The sequence below is a fragment of the Passer domesticus genome, chromosome 7, assembly GCF_036417665.1.
Source record: "Passer domesticus isolate bPasDom1 chromosome 7, bPasDom1.hap1, whole genome shotgun sequence".
Classification (NCBI taxonomy): Eukaryota; Metazoa; Chordata; class Aves; order Passeriformes; family Passeridae; genus Passer; species Passer domesticus.
Genome location: NC_087480.1, coordinates 57,483,226 through 57,504,825, shown reverse-complemented (window position 1 = coordinate 57,504,825; position 21,600 = coordinate 57,483,226). Strand labels below are relative to the sequence as shown.

The window sequence follows — 21,600 nt, the reverse complement described above, 5'->3', positions numbered from 1 at the left end:
CCTGGGCAGGAGCAGAACAAAGGGAACCTGCCTGTCCTTGTGGTAAAAAGGGCACATCAGCACTCCTCCAGGAGCAGAGCAACTGGGTTTACAGCACCTCACAGTCACTTCTCCCAAAACTGGTGGGATTTTTTCCCTTCTGTGCATCCTCCTTCAGAAACCAAGGGGATTAAAGAGTGTGACATCAAGGTCATGGCAAACCAGTTTTCTACCTTTGAGAAGACACCAGAAGGATTTGCTAGTCTTAGTGAGAGGCTGAGGTAATGTTGATAGACAAGGCAAGAAAACAGAGGACAACTTTTAAGCTTTGTGAGCTGTGCCATGCAGCACTATTTTGCTGGCATTTAAGACAATGATAAAAAGTGCCTTTGCTCATTTTGGCAATTGCACCTTCATTTGGAGTTTGTTCTGTAACCCAGAGACAGTGTTCCATTTGTTAGGAATAGGCACAGCTCAGGTTCAGCACTGTGTGTGCCCGTCCTGCATGGGGCGGGCTCAGGGCTGTGACATCTGTCCCACACTGTGTGTGCCCGTCCTGCAGCGCTGCTGTGCTGGCTGGGGCGGGCTCAGGGCTGTGACATCTGTCCCACACTGTGTGTGCCCGTCCTGCAGCGCTGCTGTGCTGGCTGGGGCGGGCTCAGGGCTGTGACATGTGTCCCTTTGCTCCCTTCCCAGAAGCCCTACGCCTGCCAGATTCCCGGCTGCTCCAAGCGCTACACCGACCCCAGCTCCCTGCGCAAGCACGTCAAGGCTCACTCGGCCAAAGAGCAGCAGGTGCGTAAGAAGGTAAGAGCAGGCAAGGAGTGACACATCCCCAGAGCTCCTCAATGCAGTCGTTTTTCATTTACCTCTAATTCATATATTTTCAGATCAGTTTTTTGTAATATCACAGAAAAAAACTTAAATGGAGCTGATTTTCCTGTTCTTTAATCACTGTTGTTAACCAGACCACTTCATATATGTGTACTTTCAAAGGCTGCTACCCTCTAAGTTCAGTTTGCCCCATGCTTTCCTTCCAAGCATTTATTTTCCTGTTCCTCTTTTATACACAAGCCCAAATTGTGCTGTCATTCACATAAAATGTCCATGCACTGAGTCTCTGCAGTCAGCACTGACTGATGGTATTTACTAAAGTACAAGTTGGCAGATCATCTAAAACACAAATGAAACTAAGCCAGGGTACAGTGGAAATGTAGGAAAAGAGGACTTGGAAAATAAGAGATGTCCTTGTGTCAGCCATGCCCCCTTCCCTCCTGCTGCTCCTCTTGTAGAGTTTTCAGCAGTTTGATGGCAGAGTCCCCTTTCCCAGGACAGCTGTGTGACCCCAGATTGTCCCTGTAACCCTCCTCTCTGCCAGATGTGTGCAGTCTGAGTAGCAGCTCCCAGCACGTCAGTGGCCAGAGCTCTGCACACTGTGTCAGATACTCATGGATCCCTCATTGCATGGTGAGCTTTGTGCCTGGGAGAGACACAGGCCCAGCACCACCCAGGAGTCCCTGGAATCAAATCTGTGCACATACCAACTCCACTCAAAAGTTTTGTGTAGCCTGGCCACTGCCTAGTTTACCATCCCAGCTTTGTATTACCAGGCCCTGTGGTTTCCCTGCAGCTCTCAGCTTTAGAAGGTTCCACAGGATGTGCTCTGTATGTGTGTCCCACAGATCACAAAATTCCCAACACTTCCCTAGATTTACCTTTAGCTTGTAATGAGAGTAAGAGTCATAGTGCCATGGAGTAATTAATTAATTCTATGTAATTAATTATGTGTAATGAGAGTAAGAGTCAGAAGGCCACAGCAGTAATTGGCCACAAAAAGAGGGTGACTGTGCCACCAGAGTCTCCTGCAATTGCAAGATCTTTGCAACAGGAAGGTTTCTTACGTGAGATTCTCAGCACATTGTGGAAAACAACTGTGCTCCCTATTCCAAAGAAGAGAACTTCCCCATTTTTCCTTCCTTTATGGTTTCTGGCATACTTCAGAGAAACAAGGAGGGATTTACTTCCTAATACCAAACCTGGGTGTCATTTGTTCAGCTCTGTACTGAGCTGAATTCATTAACATGTCACCATCCTTTACATCTAGGGACAGTCCCACTGTTACACCTTGTCACCTCCTGAGGCCTTGTTCCATTTCTATAGAGCAAGGTGGGGAAAAAACCCAAATCCAAACTTTGTGTGAGAGGGCACAAAGTGTTTCCTGCATCAGCAGCAGGAGGCCTGGAGCACAGAATCAATCCAGGACAAATTTGTTAACAGCAGCTGCAAACTCCAGCTGCTTGGATGCACCAAGACATCAATATCCAGGGGTTCATATCGCTTAATCTCCTGCCTTGAGGAATTTTCCTGTGTGCATGTACAAAGCCTTGTATAGACTTATCAAATCTATCTTAAAATAATGTTAGTAACTTGCCTCCCACACCTTATTTGGTAGACCAGTCTAAATCTGCACTCCTCCAGTGGTTTGAAATCATCTTCAGATTTCTTGTCTCATTTTTCCGTGATAACTTTATGAATACTTGATCCTTTGACTTTTTTTCCTCAAATGAAAAGGCACCTGAAAAAGCAGATTTTTGTGTTTTGGTCAGGCTCTCTTAAAAGGATCAAAGTAAACCTGGCTGATAAAGAAACAAGAACCTCCCCTAAGTATTTCACTTAAGTATATTAAAAAACCCCAACACCTTTCACAACTAAGTAAATCCCAGTGTTACTGAACAGCCTACTTTGGATTTCAGATGTAGGAAAAAAGGGAAAAGACTGTTTATACTCACTTGCTCATTTTTGGTTATAACTCAGCAAAGGCAGTTGTCTGTTGGTATCAACTTCTCAAGAGTTCTGAGTGGAAATGACCTAGCCAAGAAAGAAAAATTAACAAGCTGTTCTGCCAACATGTCTTGGTGGAGACATGCTACCAAAATGTGCCATCTCTGATACAAAACAAAATGCCTGAGCTTAGACTGGTATCAAAGGAATCCTGAGCACTTAGTTCATGGCTTAGTGGATTAGTGCAGTGGTGATACTTGGTTTTTCTGAAAGGCTTTACAGAAACAAAACAGGAGAAAGTTAGCTGTTAATTTAGTAGTAGTTTAATTGGCTGCAGATGCACTTGTGATCCAAATGTCAGATGTTTATCTCGAACCCACAAATGGCTGTAGAGCAGAATTCTGAGAAGGTTTGCCTGGGCCCTTTATTTAGAATACCAAGCCCAGGGGAGATGGGTATGTGAGGCTGTACCCATAAGGACAATAACTATTTATTAATGGCTGTAGAATATGATGGCTGTTTGTGTAATGCGATCACTCTGTTATGACAAAAGCTTGGCAGCATCAGCATGTTTGAAAGAGAATTAGAAATGCTTTTCTTTCTTAATTCTCCTCTCCTGCTGTTTTTAATATGATCGACATTGTGGTTTTTGAGAGTTTGCTTCATTCCCTTTTGCCAGAGCTTTAATTTCCATGGAGCACAGCTGACACGTGAGTGGTACCTCTTCCCCATCACCGACAGCCCTCGCTCTGCCACTTCTAATCTGATCAGCACAAATGCTTTTCCTTCCCTATCAAATGTCTTTCCACATGTCACAGTTACAGGGTGATGCAAACCTTTTGCCACAGAATCCAAGAAGCTACAGAAAGCCTGAAAATGTGCAGTTCAATTACTCAGGAAGGTTTAAAGGAATGCAGGGTACATTATTTTTTGAAGCAGACTGGTTGTTGATGTAAGATTAGCACACTTAACTTGTGCACTTCAGAAAACCAGAGTCATCTCTAATTACAAGTACCAAGTACTAGACACATCCTTAATTGCACTGAGTTCCTAAGAATGGCATTTCTTCCTTCTCTATGTAATCCTTAAGGAGAGATACGAAGTTAATTATAAATAATTTGGTTTTACTATGTAACACAATTTTTATTTTATCTTCCTCTTGTAGCTAAAGTCCTGTACTGATATTGAGCAAGATGTACTCAGTGAATGCTTAGCTATCCAGCAGCTCCACACATCTTCACAGCACATCCTGGATGGGAAGTGTGGCAGATCTGTAGGTCCTCATGATTTAATTACAGGTAAGAATACTTCTTGTAAGTGTGGTGCTAAATATGTCATACAGCAGAGGATTCAAACCAGAAAACATTTGTCACTGTGGAAGGTGATAAAAACTCCAGACCAACAAATAAGATGAAATAATTAAGCGCGTTGTTCGCTAAGGCCTTGATTTTTCTGGTTTTTCAGAATTAGTCAGAGAAACAGCACCTGTTAATTCATGTGAAGGGGCAGCAGCCCTGCTGAGAGTCTGTTCCATCCATTTGTTCTCCTTCCAAAGTGAGCCCTGGCCTGGGCAGGGTGCAGGAGCTGTGCTAAGTCCAGGTGAATGCCCTGGCACAGACTCCCACCAGGAGTTTTCTTCAGGAGCTGCAGAAAGGCTGAGGAGGCTGAGTGTTGTGATGCACTTGGGATCATAACAAAAAATACGGTGATACGTGAATGGGAGAAAACTTGAATTTGAAATTTCAAACCTTCCTCTAAAAATGTTTTCTAGTATTTAATCAATCTTTCTGTATTTTCTTTTGTTCCTGTGGTTTGAACAAGAGTTGGTCCTTTTTGGGGGCCTTAGACACTTCTATACATTTTATAGGAAGAGAAAAAGAGGATTCTATTCCCTTCTGTGGGAAATAAGATAGAGATTCACAGTTTTTGAACCCCAGCAGAGGATCCTGAATCAGGGATGTGCATTTTGAGGTTCTGTGTTCAGGCAGCATAGAGAGGCACTCCCAAAAGCCAGCAGTATAACTGTAATCTGCCTTCTGCAAGAATTTTTTTTTATTACTCTTAAATCTTCACAACAAAAAATGCATTTTGCTCAACATCTCCTATTCTCTTTTCTAGTTCAAGTTGCATTAAAATGTTGGAATGTAACTGGTGAACAGAATGGAGTAGAAAGGGAAGTACCCCATCATTCTCATGTACTTTCCCTGGGAGTCTACACTCAGGGCTTACATGTGGCTTCTTGAAAAGAGGGAGAAGGCTGGAGGATTTGGGGTTCATTTCCAGTCTCTGCCTGTGCCACCTGCTCTGAATAAGGTCTGTGAGGGCAGCACTGGCCTGTGCTGTGCCCTTGACTGCCCTGTGTAGCAGGAGCATGGCTTGGCCTCTCCCTTCCAGGCAGGCCAGCAAAGAGCACTGGCGTTTTCCTCAGAACAGGCTGCATTTCAGAATCTCAGAAACAGCCTCAGATTTCAAGTGACAACAATAAAACAGGAAAAGAGTTATTAGCTCACAGATAAACAGACCATCCCTAACCTCTCAGTGTTGTTTCGGAGAATCTCTTGTGAAATGAAGGATTTTATCTGTCCATAACTCTGGCTTTGTCCGATATGATTTCTGTGCTGATTATATCAATCCATCACCAGGATGTTGTAAAAAAACCTGTAAATCTTCCCTGATACTTCCATCAGGTCACTCCATATGGGACCCCATCAATGCACAGTATGAACAAGTGCCAGGGAAAAATAAATCAAGATCTGAAAGACTGTTTTGCAGGGAAACAGAAGTTGCTTTATCTTACGTGCGGTACAATCCACAGGCAAAACTGTTCCTCTGTCATTATTTAGGGCATATAAACCAAAGTGCTGATCCTTACAGAATTAAAGCATGAGGACATTCCTGCTGCCACCTATAGTCTGCTGTGATTGCACTTTTGCTCTTTCTAATAAGCGAAGGTAATATTTTTTGAGAAATCAGCTGTAATTCTGTATGTAGGCTATACATGGATAAATATAGTGTATGATGTCCTCATATTCCACTTGAAATATGAAAACATTCATGGTTTGGGATTTTGAGTTAGGTTTTTGTGTTATTTTTTTCAAAGAAACCACATTATTAGTGTGCAGAGCTCTGGGCTTTAGGGATCACTTGGATTCCTGGAGAATTTCAGTTTTGTCTTTCTCCAAGTTAAAGCACATTTTAAATATGTCAGGGATGAAAGCCCATCACAGAAAAAACCAAAATATTATAAAAGGCCCCATCCCTTGTGTCTGACTTCAAAGTAGGTAAGACAGTAAGCAGAGGAATGTTTCTGCAGTCAGAGGAACCCATTGTTCGCTGAGATCTTCCTCCTTTTTCACTCCTCATAACTAAGATGCTTCATGGCTGCACAATTTAACTCTGCCTGTGGACAAGAGCTTGTATCATGCTGGTCCCACTCAAGCATTTTCTCTGGGTTTTATTATTGTTTGCCTGCTCTCAGCATAAAGCTGAGAGGGAAAGTCTGCTGGTCACAGATGCTCAGAGCACTGTTTTGGCCACAGATGTTAAGGTTAAAGGCCAAGCCATTTAAAGCACTGATTGATGACTTCTGTTTACAAGCTGATGTGGTCAGTGTGTGAGGAGGCCCAAGGTGCACAGGCCTGGCCTGGGCTGCACTTGCAGGAGTCATTCACAGCAGCTCCAAAGGCTTCGGGGTGACTTCAGGTTCACAGAATATTAGTGCTCAGTGCTGAGAAAAACAGAAGAAAAACTGTAAAAGGAAAGGCATTTTGGAAGTACTGAAAATTATATTGAGACTGGATTGGCAAATCCTCTTCCCCCCTTGACTTGTTGGTCTGTGGGGAGGGAGCTGGAGTGAGGCAGCACAGGGCATGGTGTGGATGGCTTGGGGGATGTGGGGACAAGGGACACCACGTGCCAGACTGGGTGTGAGTGGAGCTGTACAGAGATGTGGGGACAGCAGAACTCACTGATGACAAACGTGTGAGCCTCTGTGCACAGGTCCAGGCAGGAGCCTTTTCCCTGAGAAAGTGTGATCAGGGAGTCAAAGATAGATCTGGGAGGGGATGTTCCCAGCTAGAAACTCCTCAAGCCCAGCAGTGGGCACTGGGTGTTCACCCCACCAGTTCCATGGATGGGTAAATTCCTCTGCAGAGTGGCTGGGGGTGACAGAAACTGGAGGTGACAGGGATTCTGGTTCCTTTTGGTTTTCTCATGTGTTGGGTTTGAGTGCAGGGATCATGTGGGACTCAGCTGCTGCCCACACAGAGTGGGGTGGTTTTTTAAACATCATCCTGCTCCTCCACAGGGTTATGCTGATTGTAGGTACTCAGCTACTCTGGCTTTCTCATCACCTCCAGGAGCAGGCCAGGAGAGAGACATCCTGAACATGGGTTGGATTGAAAAGTAAAACATGGATGTGTTTGCTGGCCACCACACTGCTAAGATGACCCTTTTTTGAGGGCTTTTGAGCTTTTTGCACAAGTTACTGCTGGGCCAGCAGTGTGGGAGCCTTAGAGCATGAACAGCTTGGTTGAGGTTCTGCAGTTTCCTCCAGGCTGTGCTGTCAATATACCTGAACTGGTAGTGTGGGAAACAGAGCTGAAGTGCCAAGTGACACTGAACAGTCGAGGTCAAATTTGGCTCATCTTTCAAGCCTGACAATGAATGTATGAACAGTGAGGATCTGAGGGGAGTGGAAACTGTTGTATTATGAAATGCACTGAAGCCACCAGTGGAAAAGCATTTCCACAGTGTAGCATCCTTGCTACTGACTTACTGTTACCAGAAGAGGCTTTGACAAATAAATCCTCGCATCACCTGGGAACATCTGATTTCTTAAAGCCCCTTCTGTCTGGTGTGCAGTGCAGAAAGCAAGTTGTTTTCACTGGCTGGTTGACAAATGTTCTGTCTAGCTGGAGACAGAGATGATGTGGTTCAGTTTTGTTGCTTTAGATCTGTCAGCAGCTGAGGGCTCATTGTTCATGAGGGGTTTTTGACTCATCTGAAGCCCCTGACAAAGGTGGCTGGAATCTTGCCTTGGTGGTTCTGCTCTTCAGTCACACACAGAAACAGATGCTGACATTCAGATGTTGCTTCTCCACCCCAAGGGTGTCACACATGCCCCACAGCTCTGGATTTTCATGTTGCCTTCTGCTTGTTCCATGTCACTGGGAGGGTTTGGGAGGGGTGCAGTCCAGAGCCCTGCCAGTGACATGGGACAGGGCCAAGCACAGCTGGCACGTGGCTCTGTCCTGGGTGTGCAGCTCTGCACACACGGAGTGGGAAAGAAAGGTGAAAGGTACAGGAGGAGAGGTGGCAAAGACAGGCCCCAGAGGGGTCTCTGTGCTCTAGAGCTGGACTCTGGGAGCTGGCAGACCTCACCTGCTGCTCACAGCCTTCAGGTCACAGTGTGAGTGGCAGGTCTGGTCCTGACCCATGTGCACATTCCCTGGGAGGATGGGACAGAACTGTGGCAGATGTGTTGTGGGCAAAACTTGAAGGCGAGAAAGGCAGAAAAACTGGGAAGGGAAGGACAAGGATTAGACTTTTCCCAGAGCAGCATGACAAAAAGCCAGCCCCTTTCCCCTGCCATAAGGTGGCTTTTGCACTCTCCATGCTTGCAGTCCTGTGATGTCTGTCACCACAGAGATCTGCCCTCAGTGCAGCCTTCACACCAGAAGTCAGTGTGAGGGCCTGCAGGCAGTGCCTGTCTTGGTGCATGGTCACTCTTCAGAAGGGAGAAAAAAACTTAATTCCAGCATCTTCATCCAAGAGCCCTGGACAAAGCTTCCTCAACAAAGGGTGTGCTTGAGGGCATGGTAGGCACTTGGCTGTTGGTGCCTTGCTGCCATGGTAGAGGAGAGTCCCCAAAAATGGTACATCCACACTCCTTCAGTAATTCTGTACTAATGAACCTGTTTTCATGATCTCATAAAAAAATTTTCCTTGTTCCTCTTTGCATTTAATTTATTGGGGTTTCCTTTGTATCAGCATGTGATATTTGTAAATGGTCTGGGATGTCCAGCAGCTTGGTAATGGAAAGTCAAATTACAGAGTTTGAAATGAACAGCAAAACCCCAGGGTACCATGGTCTGTTTAGCTGTGTGAGCTCCATCCCCTGAGCACTGTGTGTTCTCTCTCACAGCTGTGGGAAAGGCAGGGTGGGAGTCCCACCCAGCCCTCGTGGCTGTCAGGAGGGTTCTACAGCTCTGCAGAGTCCAGGAACACCTGGCTGGGTCAGAGAGGAGACAGCCACATGCCAAAGTGCCACGGCTCTGCTGTGAGTGCTGCTCAGGCACAGGGTATTCACTGCCACACAGGGCTCTGCTCTGGGGCTGTGCTCGGGTCAGGTGGGGATAGGGAAGGAGCTGGAGACTCTGCAGTTCTTACTGATGCTTCCTTGCTTACTCTGTCCCAGGCATGTACAGTGGATCCAGCAGCAGCCACAACGGCCCCTCCCCAGCTGTGCTGCCACCCCCTCATGACATTCCTTCAAGGCACCTTCCCCTGGACTCCGCCCTGCCCAGCCCACATCACCACCAGTCGCCGATGGAGAGTGCCAGGGACGGGTACGTGTGCGATGTGAGACATGCTGGGCCTGTGTCTGCCATGATAATGGTGATGAATTGTTTATTTTACTTTGCATGGATGCTGCTCAAAAGAAAATACTGGCCCAAACAAAGCAATTTTGTTTGTTTTAGAATCATGGAACAATTTAGTGTTCAAGAGACCTCAGAAGGTCATGTCATCCATGCCCTGCAAAGCAGGGCAAACTTGGACATCATTATCAGGTTGTTCAGGGCCTTGTCCTTGTCTTTGACAAAACACAATGGGATTTTTTTCTTCATAGCATGCAGTTACATTTAGATTTTAATTTTGTTTTTTAATTCTTGCTGGATGACTTCTCATAGGTTTGGATAAGCACAGAGAATTTTTCTTTGCTAACATGAGAAACCTCTCAGAGGGTAAAACCTGAACTATGACTCACTCAGGAACCAGGCTGTGTTTGCCTTAGTAAGGCTCACTCAGTGTCAGAGCCAGGGCTTTCTCACTTCCTTGCTCTCTGATAAGGTTTGCTGCAATGCACCTCTCAGCAGCAGGCCAGATCCTAATCAGGGAAGAGTCTTTAATCCCACTGATTGTATGGATTGCACTGCTACAGCAGGGATACAATTGCATGGCTGCAGGGTGTGAGATTTCTAAAGCACCGTGTGTCAAGGCTCTCATACCATCTCAACAGTAAAGAATCTCTGCAAGCCACAAAACTGCTCTAACCTTTTTACTCAGATTCCTTTGGTGCCTGGCCTCATGCAAATTCAAATTCATACTTACAGTTTTACTTCCCAGCACTTTGGATGGGGAAAGGACTCTGATTTGGTGTTACTGATGGGAATTTAAGATACAGAGAGATTAAAGGATTTTCTTTCCCTAGGAAGATGTTGGTGTCCTTTAGCAAATGTAGCAATTAAATGTAGAGTTCTTCCATCCTAGTCCAGTGACTGACCTTTCCCTTCTTTTATATGGGGCAAGGAAAGCCCAGAAGCATTTTAAGCAAAGGGCAGAAGGCAGAGTGTGTGTGGCATGGAAGAGGTATGGAAATTTACACCTGGGGTGGTTGGAGACAATCTGATTGAGGAAATTAAATTAGGAGCAAACTATTTTCCTAATTGGGGAATGGATTCTGCAGCAAGCTGAACTTCTGTACCCTCTGCTCCTTCAGCTGGTAGCAGTACCAGTGTCCCTCTCCCAGTGTGATGGATACCCTGTCCTTGTCCCATAAATGCCTGTGCCCAGCCCTTCTTCCCTGCCCTGCCACATTCCCAGCCTTGTATTTCCTGTTGGCAGACTCATTCCCATGGCAGAGTCAGGGCCAACAGGAGGCACTGGAAATTACTCCAGATAAACAGGAAGTTTTCTGTGGCAGAGAAGGCAGTAGATCAAATAGGAATGGAGACAGACATTCCAAAGTGAAGGTCATCCATGAGCTGTTCTTCCCTGCAGAATGGGACTGCCTGAGCCTGTTGGAGCGGGATCCCTCTCTCTGACTGCTCCCAGTGCACTGCTCAGCTGTTTCTTCTTGGAGTTGGTTCCTATGGGAGTTAAGGCAAAAATCCCAGCTAAGAATGAAATAAAGTAAGGATATACTATGGGAAGGATTTAGCAGGCTGTCAGGAAGGTGGATTTGTTTCCAAGGCACTTTGTCCTGGTGCTGCTGATAAGAAATGAAAGCAAAGGCCTGAGCAGGATGAGGGCAACAGACAAGTTTGCAGTCTGAGGGGTTGGGAGCCCCCAGCTGAATTGTCATTCCTGCCCCTGGTGTCTCCATTCCAGAGCACAGCACTTCCCTTCCAGCAGGAGCACCATGGTCAGTGGGCTGAGCCTCTCTCTCACTGAGCTCCTGCTGCAGGCACACCAGAGTTTCCATCAGAATTGTCTCTGCCAATTCCAGCTTTAGTGCAGTTCGGATTCTTTCTCAGAGGAGACAACAGTGCTGATTTCTTATCTCAGTGCTCATGTACCTAAGTAAAGTCTTTGCCCAAATACCCTGTGACAAAATGTGGGAGTGAGATAACAGATTCCTAACCATGAGCCAAACATCAGGGAATGGAGACTGGAATGTATTTCTGAACAGTTATTTTAAAACAGGGCATCCAGTTTCATGACATAGTTACTTGGAATTTTTCAGCATCTCAAATACCATTTTCTAAACTCAAAATAATCTTCATTCAGCATTGTCATTCCCAGTCCAAGATCCTTCTGCTGTATTTAATGCTTTATGCTTACATTATTCATGACTGCTGAAATGCAGCCCATACATGACATCTTAATTGCAAGTGCAGAAACTTTGTGTGAACTAATTAATAGTCCTTGAGTTTCATTTAGCACAGTTTCCTTTAAAGCATCCATCCATTTAACTGGGCAAAATCACTTCACACTCATGTGCTGGGAGCCCCTGGATTCCAGGGCTGTTCCCTTGGGCAGCTCGTGGCAGTGCCACCCCTCCTGGAAGGCAGATGGGGTTTGCAGAGGGAAGGGAACCCTGCCTGCCTCCCTGCAGGGGCACTGCTGCAGCTCTCTGGCTCACACGGAGGGTTTGCCCTCATTTCTCAGCTGCTCAGCATTTGGGTTTCAGCAAATGCAGAGAATTCCTGCTCTGGGGATCGGGACCGTGACAAGGCTGGATCACATCGTGCAGTCTGTGGCAGGAACCAAGTGATTACTATCAAGAAATCTAATTACTGAGTCATCAAATGTGTCAGATGCCAAAAACTACATGAGGCAGAGTACAAATAGTCTACTCAAGTTTGACATGAGATTCAGAATTTGATTTAAAGGCTTTTTCTTTTTTTTTTAACAAAAAAAGCCCTATGTTACACTGTCCTTTGCCAAAGTCAATACCAAGTGCAGCAGTCAATTTTCCCAAATGGTTTGCTGAGACATTTAAATAGTTTGACAAAATTATCTAATTCACTTGAAAATGTTCTAACAAAATCTGACCTCATTACCGAATGTATTTATACTGGCTTTATTCAATATGGAGCACATTTTTTCAAATTCTGGAATGAAGTGTATGCTACACTAAAAAAAAATCTACTTATATTGATATTAATTTAGCTAAAAGTGGTTGGCTGAGAAATGCTTCAGCATGCAGAAAGTGGGCTTGGCATGATCCAGGGTATAATGTATATTTATTTTTTATTTCAGGTAGCAAGGGTTTATTTTAGCATTTCTTGTAGCATTTGCCATGTATAATGTCAAACTGGGTTTCATTTTGCCCATTGCAAAAATAGTCTATTTTGATTTGTAGCAGAGTGAGGACAGAAAAACAGCTTTTAGTATTAAATCTTGGGTGAATGTTGCACTTGGCTTGCTTTCTACTATTTTTTTAGCTGTTATTATCCAAGTCATCTAAAAATGTACTTAGTTTCATTTGTAGACCATCTCTGTAAATTGCAATTTAGAATATTCAGTGTGATAAATTATCAGCTTTAATGAAAGTGATCTGACTGAAGTTAAGTGACTTTGAGTGGTGGCACCAAGTTTGGGATTTGCACCAGTTTAGTGCAATGGCCCAACAAGGTCACTTTGTAGGACCTGAACACGATCCCTGTGTGTGTGACTGAGGCTCTCTGTCACTTGTGCTGCTGTGACAAACAGCACTTCTGTTCCCAACAGGAGCTGGGGCACTGACAAGTAATGACTTGATTGGGAGGGTGATGAGTCTCCAAAGGAAAGGAAAGTGAAACCATTTTTTAAATATTCCTGTGGTAATTCAGGTTGTTTCTGCTCTGTAAACACACCAGTAAATGAAGAAGTAGTGGGATTAAGACATCTGCGATGTGCTGAGGTGGTGATTAATGAGGGCTCTGAGCCAAATCTGGTGAGCCTTTAATATAAAGGATTAGCTCTAAGCAAGGTTAGAGGGAAGGGCTCACACAACTCCCTTTGCCTGGACTTCTCCCCAGCCATGTGTAGCCAGCTCAAACCGGGGGCCAGACCCCCCCGAAGTGACACTGACCCCCACAGAAAATCACAAGAAATGGGATTTAAGAACTATCAAGTGAAAAGAGACGTTTTAATCAGGGCGCTTAAACATCAGAGTTTTTGTTTGCTTGCTTCTTAGCACCTGTTATTTCAAATACCACAGGAATACTTCAGTGTAAAGAGTTCTCTGTTAAAAACCTTCACTTCTTTTTATGGGAAGTAACACGAGGTACACAGAGCCTCCCTTCTGCTCTACCAGGGAACACCAGATTTGAAATCCCTGATATTTTTAAGCTTGAAACTAAACACGCAGGATAAAATCTTGCCAGTTACATGGGGGAGATTCTTTCCTGTGCTATCCCCTTGAGCTGCCAGGATCCAGGCCAGGTAGGAAAATACATTTGTGCTCCTAATTCTCATTACTTTAAGAGACAATTAGGTGTCTTAGCCACTTACATCTGATTCTTATTAACTTTGTTTATTCCTTAATCTTTTAAATTAAGTTTGTGAGCTCATATAAATCAGTAGACTAGGAATTGACACACGGTTAGCATCTTTGTAGGAAAGAAACTTTTACTCTCTAGAAGTACTTTGGAAAACTAAATACCTGCACAGCTTTTCTAACAGACCAAGGAGATTCATCCCTCATTCTCTGTGGATTCCATTGGAGAATACTCTTCATTTATAACAGAATACACAAGTCAGTGGTTTAGTCTTCCCTTCAAAAGCACTAAAACCAGTAACAAGAAACAGATATCTCTGACAGCTGAAAACATTTTCAATGGAGGAAGCCAAGAACCCTTCATAATTTATCTCAGTGTTATGGATCTGAGCACGCAAAAGGGGCATCAGTACATCTGTCCAGAAAGAACAATGTACAGGTGCTGCACTGGGCCCCACCAAACAAAGAAAATCAGTAATTAAAAGCATCTGCTTTCAAATCCCAAGTCATTTATCTCACTGTAGAAAATGTGATCAGAATTCATTCATAATCATGTCCAGATAGGCTTCCCCCCTCCCCTTAAAGCAAAATTAGCATTAGCATACACTTACTTCAACAGTTACATGCTTCAGGATGACCTGGTGCTGGATGCTGGGGTAAATACTGTTTGTCCATCAGCAGAAATAGGTGGGCAAGTGTTTCATTTGAGTTTCTGAGAGGACTGGACTGACACTCAGGATCCTGAGAGTCTCCCCAGTGCCTCTCAAAGTAAGGGCCAAGGTGCCTGCCCAGAGGAGACACTGTAAGGAAAACTGAGTGAGAAATCAGAGAGTTACAGGAGACGGGGGGAAGTTAAAGGAGATGGTCAGAGTAACTCAGAAAGCATTTAAGATTAATTCAGCCAGAGCTCTTCTGCACTACATTAATGATTTTAGTCATTACTGGATTTATCTGTAGTTAAATTTACACCTAACGTCTGTAAAGCTTTTTTTTTGCTTTTTGTCCAAATTATGTTCAGTTTTTAAGCAAAACTGCTGCAGTTTGATGCAAACTGTATGCACCAAACACAGGAGTTTAACATGGTGTAACAAATAATGAAGCAATTTTAACCTCTCCCGCTATTGGATAGTGTGTTCTACAAACCTGAAGACAGCAGACATCAGTACCTGTACAGAGCCCACCTGGAAGCACCTTGCTGCCTGTTTGCCAGAGAATGATGTCCTTAAATGACTGAATTAGGATAGATCAGTCAAGCATGCAGCACATGCCAGATAATCTGGAGCGGACAGTCTCTGTGTTTGATTACATGTCTTTGTAATTGACTTCCTGGCAATCACTTGAACCTAAGGCACTGCCCTTTATTTAAACATGCTTTTATATTTCTTTGACCATATTAATAAGGCTTTTCTTTCACTCCAAAATACCTTTTTCTGCTAGATTGTAAGCTAGAATAATTTTTCAAATCTCCCTCATGTAGTGACTTCCACTGCAGCGATTCATCAGCTTCATTTCAGAGGTTATTAAACAAACCCTTATAAATAGAAACATCCTTTGGAATGGCACAGTTCCCATAATGATCCCTGTGAGGAACTGCCGTGCAGAAGTTGCACATCTCAGGTCAGAACAAATGTAGAGATGCTCATTTGACACAGAATAAGTGTGTGTGTTTTGTGAGCTTGTGCAGATGATGAAATGTGTGACAAACACTGAGTTACGTTCTGTGCCCGCTCAGATGTGCACATGTGTTTGGAAGAGCAGACAGGGAGTATTTCAGTATTTCAGGAAGCCCCTCTGGGCCCAAGAGCAGCCCCACACAGAAAACCCCTGAGTGAACCAGGAGAGGACTCTGAGGACTTCTTTGTGATTCTGAACATGAAATTGCTTTCGTATCACTGTTATTGGTATCACTAAAATTATTCTAAAGCAATTAAATTATCTGTGACTCTCCAGTCACATGAAAGTTCCTGTGGATAGTGTTCTTCATAATATTTATGAAGCCCCTCTAAGTCCTTAGAGCTGAGCAGCTCCTGCACTTGTGGACTTGGCTCAGTGTGGGTGAGTGAAGGTGCAGAACAGGATCCAGGTAATCCAAGGCAGTATTTTGAGTGAAAATTAGTATTTTGTATTTGTCTAAAAGCCAGAAGGCTGCCATTGCCTCGGCAGCACTTTCAGGATGTCACACACAGGTGTGTCACAGGCTGCAGCTGCAGCAGAGCAGGGACAGAGCCTCTGGCCGTGCTCGTGGGAAAACCAGAGACAAGGTGTTGGACCTTGGAGTACCTTGTGGTACCCTGGAGTCACAGCCCCGTGTCACAGCCCTGGGACTTGGGTGCTCAGTGTTTATAGGAAAAGGTAAGAAATGCAATGATGCCCAGCAAGGTGATCTGTGCTGAAGGATTTATTATATATCAGAGAGAGGGGGGGAAGAGGAGAAAGGAAGAAAGAGGGAGAGAAGGAAAAGATTCCTTGCATTCCAGAAATGTAGTCAGAGGCACCTGGCAGTGATTAGTGCAAAGGTTCACCAAACTTCAGATAGAGTCTGTCTTACAAAAAAGTCCAAAAGAGCAAACAGTGTAACTGTTTCCTGAGCATGTGCTGACAGAAATTCCCGTAGGGCAAGACCCAGAACAGAAACACGTGGCCAGAGATTGGGCTCTGTCCAGGGACCTGATTAGCAGAGCTTTACACATCATTTTTAATATTATGGGAAGAGATGAAAATCCGTGTTAACTTTTTTCCCCATTAAAAAAAAATAATCTCCTGGTCCTGGAACTGAATTGGACTTTCTCACAATATCAGTGACTGTGGTGCTTGGGGGAGAGATTTTATGAATGAACGGGTTGGTGTGCTGGGTTTTATAGGAGAACCTCATCTCATGGAAACTCTCAGTTCCTGTAAGAGGCTACAGTGCTGCACTTCAGATAAAATGTGGAGCTGCTTTGGTTTGTGCTTCTTACTCTGCTGCTTTATTTGCTATTTTTCTTCATGTTAATCTGAGTTAAATCATGATTCTCAAAAGTCACGATTGTTCGATCTGGCTGTACTGCTGTGCGTGGAACTGTTACAGAACGGTCTCATAACCCAAAATATACAAAAAATGATTTGACATAAAGGACAGATGTTTTTCAGCCTGGATTTGGTCCCGTTTCCACTGAACTCAATGGGATATGGGTTGAGGTTCTTTGTCTAGCTGAGGAATCTGCCAATCAAGCCATCACACCATTAAAAAAAACAAACCCAGACAGATTTCATATTGGAAACATCCCTGTCTTACTTATTTCCATTTGCAGTTATGCTTCATTCGTATTTATAATTCAAAAATCTTATTTTAAATTCATTTTTATTATTTTTCAATTTTCAGTTCCACTCAGTATTTACTAAGTATACTGTATGTAGTGTTTGGCAGTCAAGGTCTAGTCAAGCCCTCTTATCTTAAAGAAGCTTTATAATTTCTTATTCTGTTAATTTGTCCTGGAACTGGTATTGAACAAAGACTAAAGCAGAGGGGTAATCTATTTCTTCCTCAGACTAAGCACTGTGGATATATAGAAAAAACCTATCCAGACACTGTGGTGGAAATCTCAGAACAATCCATGTCCATCTGTATTTATTTTTTTGGTTCTTTATGTTGCACTGATACTGGAACAGGACATTTGGTGTGCATTGGGAGAATACAGAGATCCTTAAACACCCCTGCCTGCTTGGGGAGGCTGAGAGTGCAGACAGGATCAATAATTCTAAGCAAAGTCGTGGTGCTTGCAGCCTTTAGGTGTGTTTTCTGTAGCTCACTGCTAGCTCATAGCATACACAGGTAGCTCCCTCACACAGGCCTTACTTACAATTTAATACAAACTTCCACCATCCAAAATCTATTGTTAAGGCATGGTCAAGGAACAAGGAAGTTTATGAAAAGTTTTAGTGGTATTTCTCTGTAAGATTCCTAGGGTATGCACTTAGAAAGTGAGAGGAAGATCAGTCTTTTCTATGTTTTGACTTTTTAATTTTCCCTTTTAAAAAGTCCTTGGTTAGGACCAAGATTTGAGTATTCCACTGACGTGATAAATGCTTTCCAGTAGAGCTGAGGAACTGGTTTGTTGTCCATGCCTGGCACTTGGTTTCATGATTCTTTGTGGGTGGAATCCCAGTTGACTGTGGGAGTTCCTATGGGAAGGGCTGTGGAGCTGGGCGTTTTCAGGCAGTGTTGGTGCAGAAATGTGCACAGTGCCTCAGACAAGGTGATTACTGAGTTAGGCTCAGTTATTCCCAAAGTCTCCTTTTGGCTGTGTGTGTGAATCACATAGGATTTTTCTGAGTAGTCCTTCTCCTTCTTGCCTGCTGATGCCTCCTCAGAGGAAGTGTTGGCCCTGCAATCCCACCTCAGACAGGAATTCCATCTCCAGCACCATCCTGCAGTGGTGCTTCAGGGGGAGCTGGAAAAGGCCCCCAGTACGTGGTCAGTCACCCCGAGCTGTGGTGAGTGAAGAGAGCAGAATTCCTCTCTGCCTCCATGGGTGATCACTTTACCTCCTGAAGCACAAGATGTGATTACCCCTCACTTAGCATGGAAATGTTGGTTTTGGCCATTAAATTATTCAGTTCCTTCATAAAGAAATAGGTATTTTGTTTGATTCTGTGGCTCCTGTGGCTGTGAATGGCACAGGCCACGGCATGCTGTGTGAGCAAAATGTTCCTTTTGTTTCCAGCCAAGCTCCTTCTCTCGGTGGTGCATGTCCTGTTGCTCCTGTGTCTTGGACAGGGTGGAGAGGAGGCTCCCCCATCACACCCTTGTATGGCCCTCAACAGAAATACTCCACAGAGCCAGGAGCCCTCAAATGTAATGAATTAAGGAAGGATACGGATTTTTTTTTCATGCCTGTGAGAGTATTTATATCTCTTTATATATAGCTATATATAGGCACAGATATATATTAAAAGGCCCCAAAGGACCTGCAAATTTACTGGATTATGCAAGTTACAATTAAGGTAAAATATATGGTATATATTTATTATTACTTTCCAAACCAAAGCAAACTGTGGTTGTAGTACAGTATTAACAGGAAATGTGCAGGCTATTAGTTATTGAAACACACATGCCTGAGCTGCTGCCTGGGAATTTTAGTGTATCCAGCTGAGTTCCTGCTGTAAGTCTTTCAGTGTTTCATCTTCCACACAGAAGGCATCACCTTTTAGGCTCTAATGCATTATCTGTTTAATTTGTATCAGGAATGATTTCTCCTCTTTTAACAACCTGAGTATCACAGCAACCTAATTAGTAGGAAGATACTCAGGAGAGAATTAAAACCACAGCACTGGAGACTGGACGGTTTGGCTGATGAAAATCTCCCCTTGAGTGTGCCAGAGCACATTCACTCATGCACACACACACACAGGGTAATATTTTAGGGACCAGTTTGAGCTGTAGGGATTGTGATGAATATTTTAAGGACACAGATTTCCATGTTGGCCAGATTTTTCTGCTGAGCAAAGTTCTTTCCTAGCTGAAAACTGTGCCTTAACTTCCAGGAAACATACTAAATTCCTTATTGGGAGAGCTCAAGCAGAACACAGCAGATTTTTATGGTGAACTGCTCAACTCTGTGAAACTGTTTTGGTGCAGAGAAGGCAGCGATGCTCAAGTGTTCCCCGGAGCTGTCAGGGTTTTGGCTCAGGTTCCTGCTCCTAGGATACAGCTGCCCAGAGCCAGCAATGTTTGCTGAGCTCCAGCACCGGGCAGCCGTGCCCAGCGGGAACAGCGAGCTGGCAGCTCCAGCGCTGCTCGGCATTCCCAGCTGGAGCAGGGCCTGCACCCCTCTGGCCTGGCAGGGGACCTCTCCACCCTTGAACACTCATCTCAAAGGTTTCGAGGCACCAACCCTGTTGAGCTCACACACAGGAAAAACAGGAATGCAAGAGTGTGAGTGGGGACAAGCAGTGCTTTAAAAATAACAATAAAAACTTAAAATTCTTCTCCCATGGTTAAGATTTAAGTAGCCTCTGGGAGTAGTTAAACTGGGTAGGGAAGCTGGGATTTTCAGTATTCCCACAGCTGGATACCTAAGTGTACCATTTTTGTTCGACAAAGCAGCATGATCGCATAGAATTTGGAAACACGATGGCCCATCCTAACAAAGCACTCGGAGCAGCCCGGCAGGTCTCTATGGGGTGCTGCGTTTCCCAGCAGTAGCCAGGACAAGACATTCCAAGAGCAGGCAGAGGAAACCCAACACAGGCAGTTGCAGAGGACTCGCTCCCCACAGCATTTCGCTCCCCTATTCAGAGTGGTTTCTGGCTCATCCCGGCATTGGAGTTTTTAGTACGTCTTTTGTTTCTGTTTTAGATGTGTGTGTGGTCATTACCCATATAAATGTCACTATCATGAGCTCTTTTAGCTATTCTCTTTCCAACGAAAACAACTGCAATCTTTTTAATCTGCTTTCAGATAGAAGCCTTTCCAGGCTTCTGAGAGCGCTGCTGGCGCGTGGAGATGTCGCTGTCGCTGTGTGCGGAGGAGGGGCCGGTGGCCGGGCTCTGGTCCCTGCCCGGCCGGGCTGAGCCGCAGCCTGCACAGAGCCGAGCGAGGCTCCGAGCGGGTCCCGAGGCAGCCCTGGCTGGAGCAGCGTTCTGTGCGGACCGGGAATGCGGCTCACGGCAGCTCCGAGTCCCGCCGCGGCCCCGGGAGCTGCCCCTGGCCTTTGGCTGCTGCTGCCCGGATGAACTCGGTGTTTCCCCGCATCTGCTCCGCAGCAGCGCGGCTCCGGGGAGCTTTGGTCCCTGAGCCGGGCGGAGCACAGGGGGCCCGGCATCTCCCGGTCCCTTTTTGGCACCTCTGCAGCCCCAGACCTTTTCCAAACCAAAACAAATAGGATATTTTTCTCCTTACATGTTGGCTCCTTTAATTTGACAGTAGCCCTCTTTATTTTACATATTACTGATCAGCACTTACTGGAGGGAGTATCTTTCTCACAAAAAAAAATCCCTGTTTTCCAGTTCTTGCTATTTGACTTGAAAATATCCTTGCCTTCACCCATTTAACAACACTAGCTTAATTCCTCAGTTTAGTTTGGGGAGATTCAGTCTTCGTAGTTTGTATTATAAGTCTTGCTTCCTTGTTTTGGGAGATGGAATTATCTGAGCATGGGAGGGACTTGGATTGGTTGATTTAAACCCTTTCTAATATTTACAGTGTCACTGTGACAGCTTTTGGCAGCGTTCCTGTGCCTCTCATGTTAAATTTGGTTAAGCTGTTGTCACCATTTATTCACAGTTCCCCTCTGTTTACCTCTTGCACACTCCCATGTAGTGCTTAGCCCCCATTGGAGCACAGCCTTGCTCCCAAGGTCAGTCCCACTGCTCCAAGAAGCCGTCGTGTGAAATGATGCTTTATGGTGTTTGAACAGCTTGTGCAGGGGTAAAGGACGACACCAGTGAGAGATTGGAGTTTTTATTTAGTTAATTTTTGTCTGCCTCCAACGGTTTGTGCTCAGTATTTTTTCCCAGCTCGGTGAATCTATTATAACCTGCAGAGGTTGTTTTGTTTTTTTCTCCTTGGGTTCTGTAGCTGGGAAGTTTCCACGGGGTGGCTCTCAGACAGTGAGGTGGATTTTGCAGCATCTGAAGGTTCTGGTGCTGCTCAAAGAGATCCTTCTTAGGTTTAGCAAAAGCTCTGGAAGTAGCAGGGAGGGCATTGAGAACTGCCCATGCTGCCTGTGCTGTTTGTCAGGGCACCACTGGCTGTGGAGCACAGGGCCCCTTGTCACAGCTGTCACTCTGCTCATCTGCAGGGTGAAACGAACGCTCTCCTTTGTCTTGGCTGCAGCTTGACCCTCTTACAGCTTTACCCCGCTAAGCTATGAAGGCACTTACACAATTTACTTGCATTCTAGCTACATTTTCCACTTCTGTTTCTAGACATG

The 21,600-nt window shown here is 44.8% G+C and overlaps 1 protein-coding gene and 1 long non-coding RNA gene across 10 annotated transcripts in view; one reads left to right on the top strand and one right to left on the bottom strand.

The window, feature by feature from the left end:
* Nucleotides 1–20,186, bottom strand: part of LOC135305367 (uncharacterized) — a 28,673-nt gene extending 8,487 nt beyond the window's left edge. For 2 of the 4 annotated variants that reach the window (XR_010366576.1, XR_010366574.1), the window contains exons 1-3: nucleotides 8,143–8,997; nucleotides 2,769–2,847; nucleotides 2,420–2,554 (exon numbers count right to left, since the gene is read on the bottom strand). This is a non-coding gene — a long non-coding RNA (uncharacterized LOC135305367). Of the gene's footprint in view, nucleotides 1–729; nucleotides 2,555–2,768; nucleotides 2,848–8,142; nucleotides 8,998–14,298 lie in introns of those variants that run through there. The other 2 variants (XR_010366575.1, XR_010366573.1) reach the window with 2 other exon arrangements.
* GLIS1 (GLIS family zinc finger 1) overlaps nucleotides 1–21,600 on the top strand; it is a 178,763-nt gene that overhangs the window by 147,904 nt on the left and 9,259 nt on the right. For 5 of the 6 annotated variants that reach the window (XM_064428908.1, XM_064428909.1, XM_064428913.1 and 2 more), the window contains 3 exons: nucleotides 676–786; nucleotides 3,926–4,058; nucleotides 9,179–9,329. In XM_064428908.1, the coding sequence (XP_064284978.1) occupies nucleotides 676–786; nucleotides 3,926–4,058; nucleotides 9,179–9,329 (395 nt within the window). The remainder of the gene's footprint in view (nucleotides 1–675; nucleotides 787–3,925; nucleotides 4,059–9,178; nucleotides 9,330–21,600) is intronic. The other variant, XM_064428910.1, reaches the window with a different exon arrangement.